The sequence below is a fragment of the Calypte anna genome, chromosome 20, assembly GCF_003957555.1.
Source record: "Calypte anna isolate BGI_N300 chromosome 20, bCalAnn1_v1.p, whole genome shotgun sequence".
Taxonomy (NCBI): Eukaryota; Metazoa; Chordata; class Aves; order Apodiformes; family Trochilidae; genus Calypte; species Calypte anna.
In genome coordinates, this window is record NC_044265.1 from 1,091,470 (window position 1) to 1,108,895 (window position 17,426).

A 17,426-nucleotide genomic window follows, 5' to 3' on the forward strand; every position below is an offset into this window, starting at 1 on the left:
TCTTGTCCTGGGACACTCGTGTTGGCCAGCATGGGGCAGCTCCTCCTAGCCTGGCTAGCTCCAGACTGCTGAGGACCATGATCACTATGGAAACCCCCATACCATGGCTGCCCACAAACTAAAAGTGTCTTACCAAGTGTTGTCACTCAATTGAGTGCTGCAGTCTTCACAAAAATACAGCTTTTCCAACACAAAGTAATTCTGTGACACACAAAATGGTGTCACAGCAGTGTTAAAGGGAAGCCTGTTTAGCTTAAATATAGGTATCTATAGTAGTTGAAGTATCCATTGGCATCTTCTTAGTTATAAAACTCAGATTCAGGGTAGAAACAAAGGAAAGAATTGTTTCAGGTAAATAGAGCACCAGGCAACTTGTTTCCCTCTTGGTGGCAGGAGTGACTGTCAGCAGGCCTGTCAGATTGTTCCAGAAGCAGTGGCACCCTTCAGTGAGCTGCTGGCAGGTCTGTGAAAAGTGCTAGGAGTTAGTGGTGGAGATAGAGAAGCAGAGGCTGAACATCAATGTGAGGAATGAATCTTAATTGCCATCATTTTTCTTTCAGTTCTTCAGAACCACGTCCAGCAGGCCTGGAGGAGAGTGATCAGTCATCAATGTCTGGAGAACAAGGAATGAGTTTAGATAATTCAGGACCTAAACTTTCAGATTTTGCAAGTAGGCCACCAGGTAGTAGCATTTTTCTGTGGGTTTTCTGAATATAATAACTAAAGAAGAGCTTTTACTGACTTTTGTGACAGTTTTATTTGTGTTACCACACATCCAGGTCCAAAACCAACTCTTACCCCTGTTTAAATGTCTTCTTTGTGGCCACTTCTTCATTTTGAGCTAATTCTTCTTGTGTATTGTCCTGTAGGTGTCATATTAAATACTGTTGAGTTATTCAGCAATAACATAATTGATTAAAAAATTCTGCATTTCTGGCTGTAGCACAGACTGGTGCCTTGAAAATTTAGCATTAACCAGTCGGTGACTTTCCAGAATTAGGAAATAAAGGTTCCATTTGGAAATACCCTTTGAACATAGGGAGGCTTCAGTACAAACTCCACAAAGGTGAACCACACAGGTGGTTCTTGGCACCACTTTTGGCCAACGAATAAGTGGCAGATTCTACTTTGTACACTAGAAGATGTCAGATCTGGAACAGGTCTGCTAGTCCATGTGCCACAGGGCCTCCTGTTACATTCTTTACGTTTAAGGAATATTTATAACTCCAGCTCTGCATTAGTAAGGGAAAGCAAGCCCATGGACAGCTGCAGAGAGTTTTCAGGTGGCATGAATCTGGACTAATAGCTAATGCAGTACTCTGAGATCTCCTATTAAGAGACCTCCAATTAAATGTCATTGTTTGTATGTGAAGCTAAAAATATTCTTAAGAATTAAGTAAAATTTCTGTCCTTGTTTGTAAAGGCTCACATAAGATAAGCAGGCTCCTGGCCATGTACTTTGTCTGATCCTGTTTGTTATAGAAATTTTGCTTTCTCTGATCTTGGTTTGGTTTTAATGAGTGCATCATCTTGTTGCCTTAGGTTATCCAGCTCAGCCAGTGGAACAAAGGCCACTTCAGCAGATGCCACCTCAGCTCATGCCACATGCACAGCAGCAGCCACAGCAGCAGCCACAGCCACCACCCCAGCAAGCCCAGGCACCACCACAGACCCCACAGCAGCAGCAGCAGATGATGATGATGCTGATGATGCAACAGGATCCCAAATCTGTCAGGCTCCCTGTGCCACAGGGAGTTCACCCACCTAGAGGGCCTCTGAATCCAGATGCTCAACGAATGCCCATCCAGCAGAGTGGTAACATGCCAGTGATGGTTAACCTCCAGGGACCTGGATCAGTGCCTCCATCTCCTGATAAACAAAGAATTTCCTTGCCAGGCAATCCTCCACTGGGAAATAATGCAAGAAAAATGGTTTATCAAGATAATGTGCAGAACCCTTCCAGCTCACCCCTTAGAGAGGTTTCATCAGTGGCTTCTCTTCCAGAAGGAGGTGGAACTGAAGGCCCCCCAGCATCAGGAGCTCAGAATAATTTGACATCTCATTTAGTAGTTTCACAGAACCAATTAATGATGACAGGACCCAAACCTGGACCATCCCCACTTTCAGCTGCCCAAGGTGCAAGTCCCCAGCAGCAGTCTAATTCTCTGTCTACTGCTCTTACACACCATTTTCCAAATGTTGCCACCCCATCACAAACTTCAAGGCCTAAAACTCCTAACAGAGCAAGCCCAAGGCCATACTACCCTCAGACCCCTAATAACCGCCCACCTAGCACAGAACCATCAGAAATCAGCTTGTCTCCAGAGAGGCTCAATGCTTCTATAGCTGGGCTCTTCCCTCCCCAGATTAATATTCCTTTACCTCCCAGGCCTAATCTCAATAGAGGATTTGATCAGCAGGGTCTTAATCCCACTACTTTGAAGGCCATTGGACAAGCCCCATCAAATCTCACCATTAACAGTCAGTCAAGTTTTCCTGCTCCACAGGCACACAAGTTGGAAGGCACAGCCATGAATTCAGGAAAACAAACCAACACTGGGGGAACAAAGAGAGCAAGTCCAAGCAATAGTCGAAGGTCCAGTCCTGGATCCAGTAGGAAAACTACACCAAGCCCTGGCAGACAGAATTCAAAAGCAGCTAAATTATCATTGACACCTCAGCAGAATCCATCTCTCTTGCAGAACATGGAATTGCAAAGAAATATGATCCCTGGTCCCTCTTCTTTGCCTACACCTGTGACTACAAGTTTTCAAAATAATAACCTGGTAAATAATCAGAATCCTGCAATTTCTGTATCTGCAGTGACTGGCATTCCTGAAGATAATAAAGAGACCCTTAGTGTGCCTCCAGATAACGAGTGTCAGAGTGCACAAGGTGTCCAGGGGAACAAAGACCAGCCCAATATTGAACTGAAAGGTATCCCTACTCCAGAAGTGAAAATGTTAGTTCCAGAAGAACAGTTGAAAAAGGACGGGCAGGCCTCAGACACCAGTAAGCTTCCAGTCTCAGAGGAAAGTAAAACCATGGTATCTCCAGCTATGAGGGAGGCACCAACTTCTTTAAGTCAACTTCTTGATAATTCTGGAGCTCCTAATGTAACCATTAAGCCTCCTGGGTTGACTGGACTTGAAATAGCACCCATAGTCACCACGGGGGAGGAATTGAAGAAGATTGCTGTCATTCCTCCACTGCAGGATTCATCCTCCAGCAAAGAGCCATCTAATTCACTGAGCTTGCCTCAAAACAGTGAGCCCTGTGCTAATGCAGGACACCAGGAACCAGGAGAAGTAAACTCAAACGTTGCACAGAGTGTTCCTCCAGTCATGCAGAGGCCTGTCAGCTCTTCCTCTATTTCAGGTCCTTTACCACCAAACCAGATAACAGTATTTGTAACTTCAAACCCTATTACATCTTCTGCTAACACATCAGCATCCTTGCCTTCTCACTTGCAACCAGCATTAGTGTCAACTGTTGTCACCATGCCCAATGTAGGGAACAAAGTTATGGTTTCTGAGGGACAGTCAACAGCCCAGTCGAGTGCCCGGCCACAGTTTATCACACCTGTCTTTATAAACTCATCATCAATAATTCAGGTTATGAAGGGCTCTCAATCAAGTACAATTCCAGCAGCCCCGATGACTTCCAGCTCCAGCCTCATGCCTCAGTCAGTCGCAGTTGTTGGTCCCTTGCATCTACCACAGAATATAAAGTTCTCTTCTGGGCCTACTCCTCCCCCCAGCACATCATCCAGCAGCCCTGTTTCTGGTATCCCCACCAGCAGACCACTCGTTCTTAACCCCTTGGCACCTCCCGTTCAGCTGCCTTCTCCTGCCACAACTGCATCCAGTGTTCCTTCACATCTTCCTGCTCAGCAAGTCAAAGACTTCAGCCCAGAGGAAACTTCTTCTCAAAGTGGTGGCTCGAGTGAGCAGGGCTCTGGCCCAGCAGCCCCCTCAGGACCGGTGCTTTCACCTCTCCTTACGAGCAGCCCTGGGTCTGGGAACAGACGCAGCCCCGTTTCATCGAGTAAGGGGAAGGGAAAGGTGGACAAGATCGGCCAACTCCTGCTGACTAAAGCATGCAAGAAAGTCACTGGCTCCCTTGAGAAAGGGGAGGAGCAGTATGCTTTGGATGGAGAAGCAGAAGGTCAGGGACTAGAAACTCCAGCCCCAAATAGTTTGGGAACAGAGCAACCACCAGCAGAACTAGATAATAAAACTGTGACACCTCCAGCACCCAGCAATGTTAAACAGAGCACTTCTGGGCCTGGCAGTTCCAGTTTCAGCACTGCAGCTGCTGCTCCTGCCTCTGCCTCTCCCACTGTTTCCACGAGCACTCCTCCTGCCAGCATCCCACCAGCTGGAGCTGCCCCCGCCACCCCAGACCCAGCACCCCCAGCACCCCCAGCACCCACAGCACCCAGCACTAATGGCAGCAGCCATGGGGGTTTGCTGGCAGAGCAGAAAGGGGGTGCTGGGGCAGAGGAAAAAGCAGGAGCACAGCAGGAGGTGCTACAAAGTGCAGGTGAGTCCGGTGCTACCCTGAGTAAATCATAAAATCATAGAATGGTTTAGGTTGGAAGAGACCTTAGAGAGCATCTACTCCAACTTCCCTGCCCTGGGCAGGGACACCTCTCAACTGAAGAGGGTTGCTCCAAGCCCCATCCAGCCTGGTCCTGAACACCTCCAGGGAGGGGGCAGCCACAGCTCTGGGCATTCTGTTCCAGTACCCTCCTACTGAAGAACGTCCTAAGATCCAGCCTGTTCTCCCTCAGTTTAAAACCATTTCCCCTTGTCCTGTTGCTGAGCACTCTTATGAAAAGCCCCTGCATGAAGAAGCAGGGTTGCTTTTGTAAACTTCCTAGGTGCTTTTTTTTCCATGAACATAATAAAATTCAGACACCTGTAGCTGAGGCTGAAAACTGCTTTTAGTTTCTAGTATCTGAGCAAGAAACAGCCTTGCATTTCACTAAGATTTACACTTCAGATATTTTAATTTGGTTTCCATTTAGTGCTGAACTAGGGTATTTGTCAGGAACAGATGATGCAGTGTCAGAGGAGTGACTTTAAGCAGCTGTTAGAAGTAGGAGGAGAAAGTGGATGTATCTCTGACAAAAGTCATCGAGGTACCTTATACACTTTTGTTTTGCTGCAGTCTTTCCAGAGACTTTTTGTTTCAGTTTATTGGCTTAATTATGATAATAGAGTTAATCCTAATAATACTACTTAGCTGTCTGAATAACCTCAACCCTGTAGAGAAATAGCTGAATAACCATCAGAAGAAAAAAAAACCAAAACAAACCCACCTATATCTAGGGAATAATTAAAATGCTCATTTCAGAGAAATACCTGAAAAAATGATCTGCACCCAATTCAAAAACATAGAATTACTTTCACATCTGAATTTTACTTTTACTATTACTCCTTTACTGTTTTAATTTGAGCATCTGACAGACTTTGTCCCGTTGCACCTATCTCTTGATGCCACTTTTAATCTGTTGACAATGGTGTGAAAATAAGTAAGCTGAATATCCAGAATTTAGACAGAAAATAAAATCATGGATGGTAAAATCCACAGAAGTCAGTGGAACTGAGAACTTCAACTTGAATGTGGCTATCACTGTTGCTGACCAGAAAGAATTCTGGTGTGTCAGGAGATAAAACAGAAGTGGATATTCTTTGTTTAAACAGGAACATTCAACTTTCTGTCTTTATATTCTCCCTAAGTTCCTTATCACATGTAAGAGAAGAATAGAAAGCACTAGCCCAAAACCAACTGTTTTTCCATCTTATTTTTTAACGTGGCAGCCTATGAAATGTTACATTATATAATCTTACCACCAAAGGACCTCAAGGGAGACTCTGGAGCACAGTTTGCACTCTGACAGGGTTTAACACTGGCCCGGCAATTAAACTCTATTGATCCCCCTCCCCTCCCAGATCAGAAAAGGAGAGAGAATAAGGGAGAGAGACTCACAGGTTGGAAGCTAAACTACACAGCTTTAACCAAACAGGAATGATAAATAAGAAAAAATTACTAAATCTATACAAATATACAGGAAAATTGATCCCAGGTTCCTCCCCCCTTCCCCCAATAACTCTCACGTCACCCCAAGGCTGCAGGGCAGCCCTGGGAAAGTCCAGGCTGGAATCCTGGGGTCAGCAGCAGTTGGGAGCTGGAGGCAGGAACACACAGATTCAGGCTGGGGTGGATCAGGAGCAGAGGCAGAGGAAGGGATGGAATCCTCCCAGGATGCTGAAGCAAAGAGGGAGAGGGGAAGAAGGGGAAGCAGGAAGGGGTTTGAGCCTGGTGATCCCTCAAGTTTATACTGAGTGTGAGGTGTCTGGGATGGAATCCTCTGTTTGGTCAATTTTGGCATCAATCTTGTCTGTTCCTCCCCAAAGGAGGGTTCCAGGTGTGACCTTTTTACTCCTTCTCTCCTTCTGGAGGACAAAATGTTCCTCAGAGCTGAGCAGTGTCCTTGGTTCTGCACACCAGTCTCTGGCTGTAACTATAAACATGGAGTTATCAGTCCCAGCAGCAGCCACTGTCTGAGAAACTTGCTGTTCATTTCAGCAAGTGCAGCTATTTACAAGAGACTGAGCTGAAAGCAAAAGTACAAGACAGAAAATTACCCTGATCCTTGCCCAAACCAGGACACACTCCTGCAATGTAACTGGAAGAGTGAGGGCATTGGTTCATTAACTATTTTTCCTCAAAACTTCAGATGAAAGGAGCATTAAAACAAGGGAGACTAAACTCCTTAATTTCTAGGACTTTTCTCCATGTGGTGAAAAACCTACATTAAAAAATGTGTTTCCTAATACTTAATTTCAGCACTTACTCTAGTTAAGAAAACTTCCTTGGGATAGTTTTGCCCAAGTTTGTTGTTTTTGTTTTAAACTGGGGAGGGTGGGGGGCAAGGGGAGGTTAAAAAAAAATGCATCCATAGATGAAAAATTGCACTGAGTTGGAAAATACAACGTTTTATAAAAGCAGACAGATCATACAACAAAATCTTTGTGACTGCCTTTGAAAATAATGCTTTTTCCCTCCACTTTTATTCTAGCATCCTCTCAACAGTTAACACAGAAAAAAAGCTCAATTGCAACATCAGAAAGTACTGTTCAAAGAACAGGTAAATCTTACTTTGGAAAAGCAGAATAGAGGTGAACTAAACTCTTCATATTTGTTACTGAAAATGCTTTTGTTTGAATGTGTATTTAATGGTCACTAATGTGCCCCTAGGGGGTTTGTGGTTTTTTTCTTACTTTTGCTTTTGGGTTTTTTTTTCTGTGTTAGATATATTCTGTTTAGAAGTCTTCAAAGCTTTGTTAGACATTCAATATAGGATCAAGTAAAATGAAAAAAAATCACCAGGGCAGTTTTTAGATATTCAGTTATAAGCAGGAGGGGCTGGATTTGTAAGGATGTGTTTGGGTTTTCAAGTTTTGTTAAGAACAAATGGGATTTTTTTCTTCTTCTTTTATATGGGACACTTCTGAAAATATTTTCAGAAACCATGCTGGGAATGGTAAGTTTTAGATCTGTAACCCTTCCTCTTCTGTTCTGCTTTTAATGAACCCTCAGCAGTGTTTCAAGAATGGAGATGGCTTTTAGTTGCTACTATCTATTATGATGGTGTTTCACCATCATTTCTGTGGTGTTTTAAAGAAGTCATTTCCAAGATAAGTAGGGAAAATGGAAAGGCACTGCATTGTGTGTGGGAAGTGACACTCTCCATGCATTTTCCATCTCTAATACAATTAGAGCTCTCAGAAAGTAAAAACTGCACTAAATTGCTTTCTTTAAACTTCCACTTAAACACAGATGTTAGAATCATAGAATGATTTGGGTTGGAAGGGACCTCTCCAGGTCCCCCAGTCCCAGCCCTGCAGTATCAGGGACACCCTCACCCAGATCAGGGTGCTCAGAGCCTCCTCAAGCCTCACCTTGAGCATCTCCAGGGATGAGGCCTCAACCCCCTCCCTGGGCACCCTGTGCCATTGTTCCACTGCCCTCATGGCACAGAACTTGTTCCTAACATCCAATCCAGATCTGCTCCTCTCTAATTTAAAGCCATTGTGCCTAAAACCTACATTGCCCCTGTTCATGCACCCTCTTTAGTTACATCCCACTGCCCTGTTGCTGATGTGGCTGTATCAGGGAGTTTCTGCTGACATAATAGATTTTTACTTTTGGATTTTGTCCCTGCTCAGATTTGGGTTGGAAGAAAAAATAACTCTTCTTATGTTGTTTAGTCTATTTTTCTTTAGTTTCTAAAGCATCCAGAAGGTGCTCCATACACTTACACTGAAGAGTCTGATGTTCCAGCAACAGAAACTGTAGGGGTATTTACTATAAGGGGACAGATATTACCTGTTTTCTTGGGGTTTTTACACCCTTGTTCCTTGTGCTAAATTGATCTTAATGGCAAAATCACAGTTCTGTGCAGAACTGTCCCAAGGATTGTGGAGTGGTCAGAGTGAGATGGAGAACTCCACGGGCAATGAGACAAACCCTTAATGTGAGTTCCTACATACTGTGTGATGGTAATCCCTAAAACAGTGACAGTTTGTCATCAGGGGGGCTGTGTAAGGGACTCCCTCACACAAGGGATTACAGAATCATCATAGAATAGTTTAGGTTGGAAGGGACTTTAGAGATCACCTACTCCAACCTCCCTGCCCTGGACAGGCTCTGTTAGATAGGAGGAGAATTGAAAAGATGAGCAGGAAAAAGCTTAGAAAAGTTGCATGATGAAAAGGAGAGCTGTTTGTAGTGGTGAGGACTCAAAATGAAACCTGATCTGTAGGTATAAAATGCCTGTGAGTAGAGGGGGAGAAAGAAGGCAGGTCAGATGGCCCTTTACAGCATCTTCCAAGAGGCTTTTTCCAGTTCAGGAGAAACACAATTAGGCTTCAGAAAATTGTCTTCCTTTGCATTAGGAGATATTGCTGTGAGAGGTGCTTGGGCTGAGGCAAATTGTTACATATCAATATCAATATTTTATTTGTTTAAAACCATTAAAACTTAGATGTTTGGGAAGTAACAAACTGTCTAAAATGAAATTTTAAAAGGGAGAAGACTGTCACCCTTGTCAGGAAGCTTCTCTATAGTTTTTTCTGCAGGGTTCCTCTTAACTTTGCTCTGGCTTGGCTGGGCTCAGGCAGAGTCCTTGGCTGGTGTGGGACTGTGATATTTTAGCTGTGACAGTAATGATAGATGAGAGAAGTTTATTGTTCAGACCTTGTAGATAATGAGAGAAATGTGAGATAGCTGTGCCTTGTCAGTGTCAGTATGTACTTCTACAGCAGACTTAAAAATTATCTTTTTCTCTTGTAGAACTTGAAACAAATGCTCCAGTAGTTGCTGGTCAAAGGTAAGGAGATAGTTTATGTAGATTCAGAATAGATGTAGCTCTCATGGGAAGAAGTCCCTTTCTCTTTGCTTCAATTGCTCAACTTCTGCTCTTCACTTTCTCCTCCATACTCTTTCTGTCCTGCTAAACAATTTGGCTTGCTGAATTTTTTAAAACATTGCTGAAATGCAGAATAGAAGGTAACTTTCTCCTGAGTCTGTCTATATGCTTTGAGCTCTTACCCTTCAGGCCTGACTGTTTCACATCATGGAAGGGTCTTGATTGTTCTGCCATTTCTAAAAAGAAATCAGAAATTGAAACTAAGCCCTCAGAGCCTGCATCTCAGCTGTTCTGTGAATTTTTATTTTCTTGAAAGTTGGTCTTTCTAAAGTTTGGTCTTCTTGTACCTTTGTGACTGTTTACTCTAGATTTCCTCTGTGTTTTCTTGTTGACACTTTGCCAAAACCTGACAGGAAAGGCAGCAGGTAGAAGCTTCATCTTCTACCCATTAGACATCCAGTAATTAAAAGATTACATTTCAAATGATTTGTGTTCTGCCACAAGAAAATATGGTTTCCAAGATCTATTTCTGTAAGATTCTATACCCACCAGGCTCTTAAAGTCAGTCTAGGCATCTGTGCTGACAAGCCTTGGTAAGGTTTTTGAATAACTGCTGGCAAGACTGGGTTGGTTTTGATGCTGCCCTTGTGATCCCCCAGGCCAAGGTGAGAGGAGCAAATCACCCATGGGTGCCACAGGAAATAGGGAGGGAGGAAGCACAGTGAGATTTCTCAGGAATTACTTAAAATTGAATATTTAACTATTATTTACCTTCCCATGGATTGGCATCTTTCTAGTAGTAAAAAAACAAACTGAAACTTCATGAGGTAGGGTTTTTTTAGGGTAGGATCTTTAAAAAAAGCTCAGCAGATGAGCAGATCCTCAGATGAGGTGTTCTTGTGTGACCAATCTCCAGAGTCATTTACCACATCAGATCAGCACAAGTGTGTTTCTGTTTGGATTTTTTCTGAGTTTACACTTTTCTGAGCAAAACCAGAAGAGAAGGAAAGTTTTTGGACAAATTGTGTATCTCAAGCCATCAGCTGTGATCTCCTGGAGTTAAACACCAGACAGTCCAAACCTTCAAGGAGCCTTGCAGCCTGCAAAGCACTACAGATATTTTTGCCTCGGCCAACTTGATTTCCTCCTATAAAAGGAGAGAGGTGATGTGTTGGTTACTGTGAGACAATCCAAACCACGGATTAGTCACAAGAATCTGTAGAAATTACTGGTGATACCTGAACTGCAGCAGCTGATGCACCTCCAGGAATCCTCTGCTGTTGTTTCAGCTGCCCAGGTTATTTGGCAGAAGAAAAGTTTGTGACATGTTTGGAGGAGTCAGTTTATAGATTGCTCATAATAGTGACTTAAGGGGAAGTTAGAATTCAGTGTTTGTTTTGGATCTGAGGCAATCCAGGTGCTTCCATATTGTCCTCTGCTGTGTGTTTCCTCATTTGAGAATGTTTGTCTCTCCTTTTGTTGAAAAACTTTTATTTCCAGTATCTGTTACTTAAAATCTCAAGCATTTTTAGTAGTTTTTCCTCTCAAAGCAGACCTTTCTCTGGAACACTGACAGTGTAGTGGAACCCCTCTAATGCCCAGGTCTGCTGTGTGTGTTTTCAGGCAGTTCTTTAAGGCAATCTTTCCTGAAATCTTGCAAGTATAACCCAAAGGGCATGAAATGAGTTTTCTTTATCCTTTTCCATTATTGGCAAAATACTTTGTTTGATTAATGACTTACCTTTGAATTCACAGGAGGTAAGTTTAGCTTAATCTTCAGAAACCCCTTCTCAGAAATTGTCTGGCATTAATGTATGGAGGAGAAAACACCCAGACCTCAGGGTGGATTTACAGGGTTAAGAGTGATAAAAGAGGAGTTTAATTACAAATGCAGCACTCCCTTTATTGTCTCAGTGACAAGAAACAGATTTACACACAACCTAAAATTATTTTTATAGCAGAAAAATCTTCCTGTTATAAGGAAAAGATACAACTTCAAGCTTTAAAGCTTGAAGGAAATTTTAAGTAAACCTTAAGCTTTTGAATATGTCAAGGAATCACTTGGATCAGCAGAGTGAGTCTTTTTAGTAAAATCAAAAACTGGCAGACTCATTGAAGAGCTGGTAACTCCTCCTTGTGTTTATCTGCAATTTCTACTCTGTGTTCCCATCCTGCAGCAGTCTCTAATGTAACTTGTTTGCTTTTCCTAGACCTCAGTAATGGTGGCGCCTGTGGAAAACAGAGCAGACAATTTATAATGCATCTAATTTCTTGGTCTTCTATTGTTGAAAATATTCTCTTTGAGGACTTCTCAATTCTGTATCCTCTGATAATTTTTTAATAGAAATGGACTATACTCTGGCTTACTCAGGTCATTCTTCATCTGATAAAACTTCTGGTATCTCTAGCATTTCATGTCTTCAGTGCTAATAGTCCGGAACTGGTACCTGTGTTGGTCCATCCTCCAGCTTGTCTGACTTGCATAGAAAAACCTATTTCTTCTTACACTTCATCAGAAATATTTTGTCCCACTTTATTAGTAATGAGACAAAAGAGAATTGTGAAAAGTCTAAAACTCCAAATAGAAGAAATTCAAGAGCAGAGGATTCTGCCGCTTCACAGGAATCTGTAGAAAACGGACAGCGCAAGAGATCCTCCAGGCCAGCATCTGCATCCAGCACTGCAAAAGGTAAAATGCACAGCCCTGTTTCTCTGGAGAGGGCTGGGAGTAACATACTTCCCAAATAGTAACCCTTTCAATCACTGGTGGTTTACAGCTTGTCCGTGTTGTGTGCTTTTAACTCTGGTTTCAAGGATTTAGACATGGGTCGGTGCTGATATCCCGACCTCTGTCCTGGCAGCAAATCCTCTCTGAGTTTCCTGTTGTTAAATTTGTGGAATTTGCTTTCTGCAGCACTCATCAACGTAGTGCTCAGCGAGCTTGCCTCGTTGGAGTTGAATTCTCCTGTCAGAAACGTGTTGTCATTAAAAGGATTGATGCTGCCATTCAAGTAAAAAAATGACCTTTTTTTTTTTTTTTTTGATTTCCTGAAGCCTGAAAGACACACGACAAATGCTTAAGTGTTCCCAAGTGCATGGTCAGCTCTTGCAAAGCCAAATGCTGTAATTCAGGCACACTCAATGCTGCTGGATGGCAGCCTGGGGCACTGAGCTGTGTGCTAGCACATGGGGCCTCAGCTCTTCTTTCTCACAACATGTGAAGTCCTGAAGTTACAGACACCAACCTGTGGCATCAGCACTTGCTGACAGGCCTTATTTCCTTATTTCTTTAACAAATTTTGCAGCATTGGTGTGATGTACAGGGTCATGGCTGGAGTGCACAGGTCCTGGTGCCATTCTGCATTTCTGAAGCTAATGGTGTCAGCTCTTTATGTTTAAAGGTCAAAAATATTCTGTTGGCCAAAAGTTGTGCCAGAGGGTAGAGAGAGACTTTCAAGAGGCAACATTCAACCAATACTTTAAAGATCACCTACAGAACAAAGAAGTACTAATATAAAATGATAATAAAAGGAAGTCAAGTTGAATTCAGCAACCATTTTCCATACTGAAGCTACTAAAGTGTGCTGGTAAGAACATTTGTATTTTAAGAGTTTCAGAGAAGACTTCCAGCTGTGTGTAACTGCAGTGACTCTCAAAGGTTATATGGAGGGACCTCTAAGTTCTGCACTTTTGTGGCTGCTGAATTTAATTAAATTTACTTCTTGTGGCAGGATTGTGCAGAAGAATTTAAGTCTGTATTGTAAAAATAAATTCTCTTTCATGCTTGTGGAGAAAAGTTTGAAAAATGTGAAGCCAATGTAAAGCTGATTTGGTGATACTTCCCTGAGTTTGAAGGGATCTGGAACAAATGACCTGCCTCAAATACTGTAATGAATAAACCTAAAGATGACAACCAGTGGCACCTCAAAGTCTCAAAATGTGGGAACATGAAAGGACATCACATTTAAACCATACCAGAACACACTTAGGGGTTTTGTACTGACTGTATTATTCCTTTACCTCTGTAAGTAAAATAATTGTTTTTAAAACATGTCTGAAACTGCTGCAGTATCTAAGGGTTTTGCTTGAAAACATAGGTCCAGCTTGCCATGGACTTTGATTACCTTGTCCCCATGTGAGCAACTCCTGGCTCCCAAGTTGTAGAGAAAAGGAGCAGAACAAGAGTCCTGTAGAAGAGGACAGTCTGGAGGATTAGTGAGGTAGCTGCAGAAGTGTAACCAGGTTTGCCACTTGTGCCTACTCTGTTCTACGTTGTTATTGGTCACAACTTAGGGAAGGACATTTGTTTGTGTGCCTCTGGCCTCCTGGGCATCCATGGCTACAGAATCAGTGTCCTGAGGAACTGACTTACCCAGGGGAAAGAGAAGGGAGGGGCTGGAAAGAGTCACCTTTGAGACAGAGGTTGGTTAAAATCCCTAGAAAAATGGCACTTGGGAAAAGCAGATTCAGCCAGTCCATGTAGGAATTCCCATGGTATGAAGGAGGGAGGAAGCAGGAGGGGAGGTGCAGGAGCAGAGGCCACACTGGAGCTCAGACACAGCACCCTCTGGTGTGCAGGTTTGGGTTCCAAGCAGGAGAGGGGGATCTGGGGATACTGACAAGGACTGGGCCAGGTTCTGCCTGCTGCCCCCTCGGTTCTCCCACAGATGGAGGTTGGGCAGCTCCTGGCCAGGCTGCTCAGAGGGAGCTCTACAGCTTGGCAGGAATTCTGTTGGTGCCATCCTGCCCACTGAGATGTTTCACTTCTGTAAACTGATGGTGTACTGGATATTTTTTTTTTTTTTTTTTTTTGCTTTTTGGAATACCTTTCCAGCAAGGGCTGTTTCAGTGTCTACTGTAGCTTCAAGTTTATTAAATTTTTTAATGTTGAAGAGTTTTTTATTTTATTTTTAATGCAACATTTAAAAACCAAGTGGAGTTGTACTGTTGCTTTTCTAGTGCTAGATATCTTAGGAAGTTTTTCCCTTTTCACTCTTAAAATGCATGCAGCTCCACTAGCTTTTGGAAAATGTTGTAAAGAGCCAAAGATGTTTAAAATTACATTTTAAAAATTTCTAAAGACATAAATACCCTTGGTCCTTACTCCTGTTGTTTTGAGACAGAAACCTAGTGCCTTGGTAAGTGCACTGAAAATGTCATCTCTGGTCACTGCAGTTTCTTCCAAGTGCTTCTGCTGCAGGATTAGAATATTTATCTTTCTGCATAAGCTGCCTTTTCTGTGAAACACAACGTACACTGAAGAGACTTGTTTGCTCATGACTTGATTTTCCAATGACTCAATGAGATCCTTAACTTGTGTGGCAGGCTTCAAAACATAATCCTAAAGTTTTGGGGTTTTTTTCTAACAGTTTCCATGATGCTTGGGTCTGATTGCTTCTGTTTGTGCCCAGTGCTGCGTTTCACAGGGAAGTCCCTCCATGGCATGGAGCACATTGTGGATACTGAAGTTAAAAAACAGTTAAAAATAACACAACTCTTTTATTTTTAAGACCATTCTTTTGGGACTTCATAAATGTTTAGCTCGTAACAGTTAGAAATTGTGTCCTGAGAGAAGCTGGGGGAAGGTTGTGTGGCTGCCAAGCACTGTGTCAGGGTGATGGGCCTGGTGGTTTTGCCTCTCGGGAAGAGTCCATCCCCTTCTGTAGAAACTCTGCTTTTCAGAGCTTTGCACTTTGGTGTTGGAGAAATAGAAGGGCAATCTGTGCACCTCTGGTGAATGGCTTACCAACTCCCTATCCATGCTTTTTTCTTTTGATTTCAGAAACGAGTGCCAGTGCAATGCAGTCAAAAAGAAGAAAATCCAAGTAAATTACTGCATGGAAACATGAACCTTGTAAATGAGTGTGAATTTACCAATAGCAATTTTGAGCTGTGATTTTTCTTTTTTTAAATAAAATTCTGTACAGTAAGTCATTTTAAGATTATGCTGTTCCCAAGAAATGATTTTTTTTTTCTAAAAAACAGATAAATAGATATAAAAACCAGGTTCTTCTGAAAACCCCCCTGGATTTACTGAGTGAAGTCCAGGGTTAGCACATTAGGTTAATGTGTTTGTATGAAATGGAAGGGGAGGGGAAGACAACTGTAAATTTATTTGTTTCCACTTTTCATAAACAGATTAGAATACAGGGTTGTCATTTTTAGGTATTAAAATAATGTATTGTGCTGTTGTTTTAAGTACTGTATGTGAATAGCAGTAAGAGGGTTTATAAACAAACCTGATCTTGTTTGGAAATGTAAATAATTTTATTATATAGTAGATCTGATGTATTTGTTGTAGAAATGGACCAGTGAAACAAACACAAAATTTAAGGGTTTGTATAATGTGGAATCCCTTATGCTCTAAATAAATGTTATTGTCCTATAATTGGGGTTGTATTATTATTAGCAGCAACAACAGCATCATTCCAAACAGGAAGATGGAAGGGATTATGTAGAGATCTAGGCCTGCAAGCTCCTTATATGGAGCTTTGGAAAGGAATTTGTTTAACCACAAACGAATGAACTGGTGCAGCAGTTCTTGCAAAAGCAAGAAAATACCTCCCAGGTAAAGCAAGAAAACACCCACCCTGGGGTTTGGTACAGTGCAGAGGGGGTGAGGAGAGCCAGGGGACAGTGCTCCCCACAGAGAAAACTGCTCTGCAGGAGAAAACTGCCCCATGAAATGGTCTGAAATGTGCCTGCCTGGAGTTACTTGTGTGGCTCTCTGCACTGCCATCAACGCTGGGTGTGTGCCAGGGAACAGGGCAGGCTCTGGGGGTGATCAGCAGGTCCTTTCAGATTGCACCTTGGGTTTGGTGCCAGTAGCTACTTTCACCTTTTTTTCTGTTCTTGGGGAGTTTTAAAAAGTGCGTATCTAGAGGCTGGTTAAATATAAATTGGCATTAAATATAAAATATGTGCACTGGGAACCCTGAGAGGCAGCTGCATCCTGCACTGCATCCCAGCAGGGTGAGGGAGGGCATTGCCCCTCTCTGCTCTGGGGAGAACCCCCCTGCACTGCAGGATCCAGCTCTGAGTCCCCAGCACAGGGACATGGAGCTGTTGGGGTGAGTCCAGAGGAGGTCCCAGAGATGATCAGAGGGTTGGAGCAGCTCTGAGAGTTGGGGTTGTTCAGTCTGGAGAAGAGGCTGCAGGGAGACCTTAGAGCACCTTCCAGTGACTGAAGGAGCTCCAGGAAAGCTGTGGAGGGACTTTGGACAAGGGACTGGAGGGATGGGATGAGGCACGAGGGAGCTTCAGGCTTAAAGAGGGGGGATTTAGATTAGACATGAGGAGCAAATTCTTTTCTGTGCCCCTGTCCCAGGGTGCCCAGAGAAGCTGTGGCTGCCCCATCCCTGGCAGTGTTCCAGCCCAGGTTGGATGGGGCTTGGAGCACCCTGGGCTGTGGGAGGTGTCCCTGACCATGGCAGGGTGGGCACTGAATGAGCTTTAATTTCCCAACTCAAACAGTGGGGTTTTGTGATAAATTGTCCCCTAATGACATAAATCACCAATCTGTGCTCAGGGGAAGATGCCTGCAGTCCTCCCTGACAGAGCTGGGACATTCTGTCTTTTGCAGGGGAGCAGTTTGCTGCTGGTAGGGGACAGCCACCTCCTCCTGTCCCCTCTGCAGCCCCCAGGGCTCACACCTCTTGTGCTCTGGGGGTCAGGATGGGGTTGGTTTCTGCACAATCTGCACTCCTGGAGGAGCATGGGTCCAAACCAGGACATTTGCAGACATGTGGGACTACAGATGGTGACTGGTTCTGTTCTCACAGACCAACACAGTCACTGGGATGGGGTTTCTGACACTGCCTGGGTTTGCTGCTCCATTCACCTTGTGGTTTTTAACCCAGGTTGTTAGGTGGCCAGTTCACAAAATGAGTTTTATTCTCTGTGCCAGTTTGTGCTGAGGACAAGGCAGAGCTGCCTGCCAAGGCCATGATGGGCTGGGGGGAGAGGCCCCGCTGTGCTCTTGCTC

At 43.4% G+C, this 17,426-nt stretch overlaps 1 protein-coding gene across 6 annotated transcripts in view; it reads left to right on the forward strand.

The window, feature by feature from the left end:
* NCOA6 (nuclear receptor coactivator 6) overlaps positions 1-15,826 on the forward strand; it is a 47,225-nt gene extending 31,399 nt beyond the window's left edge. For 3 of the 6 annotated variants that reach the window (XM_030462849.1, XM_030462846.1, XM_030462847.1), the window contains exons 11-16: positions 561-682; positions 1,543-4,545; positions 7,091-7,159; positions 9,367-9,403; positions 11,983-12,131; positions 15,225-15,824. In XM_030462849.1, coding sequence (XP_030318709.1) covers positions 561-682; positions 1,543-4,545; positions 7,091-7,159; positions 9,367-9,403; positions 11,983-12,131; positions 15,225-15,271 — 3,427 coding nt within the window. In that variant the 3' untranslated portion in view covers positions 15,272-15,824. Of the gene's footprint in view, positions 1-560; positions 686-1,542; positions 4,546-7,090; positions 7,160-9,366; positions 9,404-11,652 lie in introns of all 6 variants that reach the window. The other 3 variants (XR_003988397.1, XR_003988396.1, XM_030462850.1) reach the window with 3 other exon arrangements.
* The last annotated feature ends 1,600 nt before the right edge of the window (positions 15,827-17,426 follow it).